Source organism: Lichenostomus cassidix, chromosome 8 (genome assembly GCF_008360975.1).
Source record: "Lichenostomus cassidix isolate B80296 chromosome 8, HeHo_3.0, whole genome shotgun sequence".
Lineage (NCBI taxonomy): Eukaryota > Metazoa > Chordata > Aves > Passeriformes > Meliphagidae > Lichenostomus > Lichenostomus cassidix.
In genome coordinates this window covers 8,787,347-8,793,346 of record NC_139489.1, presented here as the reverse complement: position 1 = coordinate 8,793,346, position 6,000 = coordinate 8,787,347, and the positions used below count along the sequence as shown (strand labels likewise).

The 6,000-nt window shown below is 47.0% G+C and overlaps 1 protein-coding gene across 5 annotated transcripts in view; it reads left to right on the top strand.

The window, feature by feature from the left end:
- Nucleotides 1–2,216: 2,216 nt before the first annotated feature.
- The window catches only part of MAST2 (microtubule associated serine/threonine kinase 2), a 185,366-nt gene continuing 181,582 nt past the window's right edge, over nt 2,217–6,000 (top strand). For 3 of the 5 annotated variants that reach the window (XM_085067704.1, XM_085067702.1, XM_085067712.1), the window contains exon 1: nt 2,217–2,555. In XM_085067704.1, the coding sequence (XP_084923830.1) occupies nt 2,388–2,555 (168 nt within the window). In that variant the 5' untranslated portion in view covers nt 2,217–2,387. The remainder of the gene's footprint in view (nt 2,556–6,000) is intronic. The other 2 variants (XM_085067703.1, XM_085067701.1) reach the window with 1 other exon arrangement.

The following is a 6,000-nucleotide window of genomic DNA, read 5'->3' as shown; positions in this document are numbered from 1 at the left end:
ACCATGCTATGCTCTGCCTCATTCATCTGTACCCCTTTTCCCTCAAAGTCTTTCATGATTTGTTCACTTTTATTTAAAGCTGAAAAAAAGTACCGAAAACTAGCTCATATGGAAAAGAAAAATCAGGTCACTCAGACTGGTCTGCAGATTCAGGTCATATTCAGTGACAAATGTAAATGGAAAAATTGTGGGAGAAAGAGTAAAATGAGGAGTATTTTTCCTATTCTGTTAACATGAAACCTCACTGTTCTTTTGTTTCAAAAATACTGGAAAGACATTTTGAGTCCAAAATACTAAACAGGGATTAAACAGAGAAGGAAATAAGCCAGAAGCAAACCAAACACAATCTCTTCACAAGTAAAATGTCCTATTAACCCTCAAATGACTTCTTGAGTTGGAGAGATAAAAGATTTTTATTATTAAAAGACAAAATCAGAAGGCAATTATTTGCAATTCTGTCTAACAACTGAAGATTTGTTTCTAATATGTTTATTTGTTTAATATGTTAGATAGGTAACGTTATCCATATCCTCACTGTGATGTTTTTTCCTGTACACATGAATTCCTTTCTAGCACATGAAGCGAACAGGTGTGAGCCAGAGCAAGGTGTCCCACAGGCCATAACCAACAAATAGCTAATTGGCATCTGTGTTGCAACAGGGCAAAGATCCAGCCAAATTATGACGAGGCACTGTGCCATCCTAATAGACTCACATTAACAAGGATGCCAAGATTCCATAAATTTGCATTATTTACATTTAGTTAGAGCAGGATTCCCAGCTGGGAAGTTCCACATGGTTGTCCATCCCCAGCATATACAATTATGATGGAAAAAGATCTCTGTGACTAATCCTGCATCCTGAAATAGTTTTCAGCAAGCATTTAAAAATTAATAATTACTTAAAAATGCTCCCACTCTTCTACCTCAATAAATCGTTGGGAAGTGTATTTTTGCTTTCTCTGTACAAAATAAATAAAAAATTTATACAATTAAATTTCCTGGTTGAAGATGTATAAGCCTTTTCAGCTTGGTAAAAAAGGAAAATGAGTTATTTTTTCTGCAGCAGCAAAGTTCCTGACTATGTAATAGTGAAGAAAAAAACCCCAAACTTTGAAGTTGCTTTTGTGAAAAATGAATGCAGAAACTGGTAACTTAAACCCTCAGGAAATAATGTGCAAAGACAAAAATGCCAAGAGGATGTGAATTATTGAGATGAAACACAAGACGATGATATTCTCTGACTACTCATTGCAGTAATGAATCTCTGAAGGTTTGTCTTTTCTGCTGAGAAGATGGTGAACTACATCTTAATCCATCCTGTAAGAAGCGGAGGAGCACAGCTGGTGAACATTCTTCTGCAGCTCAGAGCTCCTGTAGAGGGATGAATGATGCCCAGAGAGGCTCCACTCACCTGAGCACTGCAGGGCTGGGCTTGGATCCCACTGTGTCCTGCTGGAGGAACTCTGGGGCATTTGTCCAGTGCGACTGTCTACGTGTACCACCAGCGGGAAGGTCCTGCGCCCACCCAGCATTTTCAGGGACAATTAAGTTTATTAACTGGGAAGCTGGATTCTGCTGGATATCTGAGCTAATCCTGTATCGTGATAACAGGGACAGGATGACGCACAGAAAGCTCTACCTGAATATGAGGAAGAACTTTGCGGGTGACCACACACTTGTACAGATCGCCCAGAGAGATTGTGGAGTCTCCCTCCCTGGGGATATTCCAGAGCCGTCTGCATGCAAGGCTCATTCTGTGATTCAAAGAATCGCAGAACTGTAGAATTACAGCGGTTCAAGTTGGAAGGGACCACAGTGGTCATCTGGTCGAACCTCCCAGCTCGAGCAGGATCGCCGCAGAGCACGTGGCACTCACTGCATCCAGGGGCGCTGGAGTATCGCCAGCGAGGGAAACTGACTCTGTGGGACACAAGCGCTGCCCTCACGCCCGCATGGCGCATCACACCTCCCATTCTCCTGCTGTGAGGCAGCTCTGGCATGCACGCAGAGGCTGTTGGGGCCACAGCGGTCCCCGCTGGCCGGACAGCCCTACCTGCAGCCGGACAGCACAACCACCCCCCAGCTCTCCCGCCCACCCGCCCTCAGTGCCCCCAAGTCTCGCTCCTCCCCGCCGCGAGCCCGCTGCTCTCGCGATAGCGGCCGGCACGCGGGGCGGGAGGGGGGGCGGTGCCGCGGCGGCCGCGCTCGCTGACAGGCGGCGGGAGCGGGAGCGCGCGGCATGTCCGCGCCCGCGCGCCCCGCGCGCAGGTGCCCGCGGCCGCCCCGCCGCCCCGGCGCTCCGTGACCGCCGCCCGCCCTGCCCGCCATGGGACCCCGGCCGTGCCGCCGCCGCTGAGGAGGAGGAGGAGAAGGAGAAGCCGCCGCGATGAGGAAGGGCCGCTCTCGGGGGGACAAAGCGGCGCCGCCGCCGCCGGCGCGGAGGGAGCCCGGGCGGGCGGTGTCCGGCAGCGCGGCGGAGCGCAGAGCCGCCCTGCTGGGGGGCGGCGGCAGGAAGGAGCCGGAGGACGCCCGGGCCGCGGGGGCGGCGGAGCGGGTAAAGCCGGGGCGCGGGGCGGGGGTCGCCGTTGTTATGGAGACGCGCCCCGCGTGGCGGGCCGGGCCGGGCTGGCTCCGCGGCGCTCCGGCGGGAGAGCGGCCGGGGGAGCGGGAGGGGCGCGGGGCGGGAGCGGCGGGGCGGCGGGGCGGCGGCAGCCTCCGAGCATCCTCGCAGCCTCCGTGCGCTGCCGCAGGTAGATGCCCCCGAAGAGGGAAGGGTGGCAGCGGTGGCGTGTCCGTGTCACTGCTGACGGCGTGGCGGGAGTGAGAGAGAGAGTGGTGCGGGAGCCGCCGCGCCGGGAGTGTGCCGCGTGCCGGGGAGGGCGAGGGAGGATGCGGTGAAATCGGGTGTGTGCTGTGTGCTGACTGCTCTTACTAATCACCGAACACATCCTTCTAGTAACCCTCTGTAGGTCACTCCTGACCGTGATGGTAATTAGCATGCATTTCCCAGCATTTTTAGGTCTTAATTCCAGAAGTGGTTTATTTAGGAAACACACCTTTGCAGAGACTTGAAAATGCACAGGCTTGTTACATGTGAGAGTGTGTAAGTTCAGTATGTCCACTTCTATGTCTTTCATAGCCACAAAAATAGGATCTACTGGTTGGTGCTCAGGATTACAAGAATGAGAGACCAGAGAGATCCTGAACCAAAGTTCAGGATCATCAACACTTGGTTTTGATAGTCCTAGCTTTGCAAGAGATAAAAATGGGGGATGACACTTTGCAGATGAAAAACGTAGGTGAGAACTAATGTTTTTTTTTTGTTTATTTGAAGAGAAGGAGAAAGTATCACAAGTATGAAGATTCCTGGGATCTCTGTTTTGCCATTTTTGGGAGCAAAGAGAAAAACTAGGTTCTTTGTCAAAAAGGTGTCTTAAGTTTACGTCATTGTTGCAGGTGCACAGGTTTATGCTCTTTTTAAAATAATTTCTTAGCTGTTTTTCTCTAGAAAAGCTGCATTGCGTTTTCTTCAATTATAGGAGCCTTGGATTTTGTCTTTGACTAGTGGATATCTCTCGAATACACATTTATCAGACTGGGCCCTTGAAGAAGAGACATCTATTATTTTATTCTCTGGTGCTTTGTTAAGCCAGGTGGTTAAGAGGTGCTGCTGCTTTTGATGTTTATTCTTTCCTGAAACAATTAAGGAATGCTACAGTCTTTATTCAGGAAAAATCTAAAATCAGAAGAGGTCACTTGGTATCTTCCCAGCTGTCCATTACATGGGCAGATTTGTAGAGCTACCAAGTGCAATAGCAAGGTGTTTGTTGTACTGTGTTGACACATTGTTAATGATATTGACATGGAAATTGAAGGAAATTATTTCCATTCTCGGTAGTTGTGAACGAAACTTACAAATCGTGCATACGGAATATTCTGTGATTTGGAATAATGTATTGAACACTTGGGAAGTTTCACCAAAACAGCCCCAATGCTGCAAACCAGGGAAGGCTGCAAATTCAGAAGTGTCAGTTTTTGAGATGCACAAGGCTTTTTAATGGGGGATAGTGCCAATTTGTGTTTAATTTGTGCTCTGACTAGGACCTGATGTGACTTGTGAGAGCAGATCTTTGTGTGCTGACAGGTGTTTGGTGTGATGGAGGAGGAATTTTTCAGCTCAAGTTGAGAAAGCTTCTACTCAGCCATGTGTGAGAAGCCCCCCAAACTTCTAAGGAGAGCCTCTCATCCCCCTCTCTTTTGTCTGTCATTTGAGGTTTTGTAAGTGTGTAAACAACTGCAAATAAATGGGTATGTTGGACAAATGCAACAAACAGCATTTCTGTCTTTAATAGCAGTAATTCAGTGTTTATTTAAATGTTGGTTGTTGGTAGTGTGTGTGTTGTAAAAAAGGCCTTCTGAGTTGCAAAAGGCTGTGAGATACTCCATTTTCACTGATCCAGCTTGTAGCTTGACAGGTATTTCCTTTGGTGCCACTTCTGATTTGAGTAGCCCTGTTGTTTCCAAGCCTCTAACATGCCTTCAGCAGTGCCAGTGCAACAGTGTGCACAGCTGCAACAAACCATTCTGGATTAAATTCAGATCTCTTTGTTTGCCATACATTTGCACAAGTCTGTGGCTGGGAGAGGCTAAGCTACTCTAGTGTTGAAGAAAGTCCTTATCAAGCTGTGACTGCAGCAGCTAATCACTGTACTGACCTTAAGGCCTTTGAAAATCTGGTCCTTTGCTGTGCTTATGGTTCCGACATACATACGATTAATGTTTGCACTTTCTTGTGAATTGCGCAAGAATGTAAAAATGACTGTACTTGGTGGCACTAAAGATCCCTCTCGCCCAGTGTCCTGCCTCTCCGAGCTGCCAAAAACAGATGCTTGGAGAAAAGTATAGTGTGTATTGAGGAAATGCCTCTCCCAGCCTCCAGTAATTTGTGGCTCACAGGTTTCCGGAACCAGAGGTGATATTTGTTTTTAGAGCCCCCAGTGGGTTTTTTCTCCTATGAATTTGTCCAATCAGTGTTTGAAGCCATGTATGCTTGTAGCATCCACAACATCCTGTGGCTGAGTTGTAGGGCTTAAACACATTTTGTGTGGAAAAAACACTTATTTTTGTTTGCTTTTAAACTTTCTCCCTGCTTGGTTTCATGCATTGCTTATTACTTCTTGTATTGGAAGAGGCAGTGAAAAAGAGAATCCGTGTTATTCTGTGTGACTTAGGGGTTGATGACTTTAATTTACCATCCCTTGCTTGTGTCTGTTCCAGAGGCATTTCAGAAGTGACTCTACCCCTTTGATTGTCCTTGCTGTCTTCTTTTCACCTTTTGCAGGTGTTCCTGATGGGAGACAGTGATGCAGGAATCTGAGGAACAGGGTAGGGTTACAGTAACCCGGACCAGCTACAGTATTTTGGTGTATGCCACCCAGTAAACTTGGCATGTTAGGTTTTGTTCTTTAATCTTCTGCCTGCTTTTTCTTGGCAATCTTTAAGCAGTGAGTTGGCACTTCTGTGGAGCTGTGATAACTCCAGTCACTCTTTTAAGTGGTAATAACTAGTTTGGAATTTGTCCTTGTGTACAGAAGCTTTTATTTTTTTATACTATGCATCACTTTACATTTATCTGCTATTTTACAGCTCACTTAAGCAGAATCATTACAGTCTTCTTCAGATCCTTGGGCCATTGCTTTTGCAACCTTTGGTAACTTTAAGCATTGTCAGCAAACTCTGTCACGTAAGTGTCAAGCTTCTTTGCTAGATTTTGCTTTAAAATATGGAAAGTGTTGATCCCAGAAGAGATCCTTGTGAGACTCCCCTGGTGATCCTTCTGTTTTGGGAAAAAAGCCAATTGCTTCAACTCATTTCCTGTTCATCAGTCATTAATTCATGACTGAATTGTCCTTACCCCGCAACAGTTTAGTTTCATTGAGTGAGGGTGTCTTTGTCAAACACAGCCCACTTGGATTTCCATAAAGGAGCATCTTAATCAT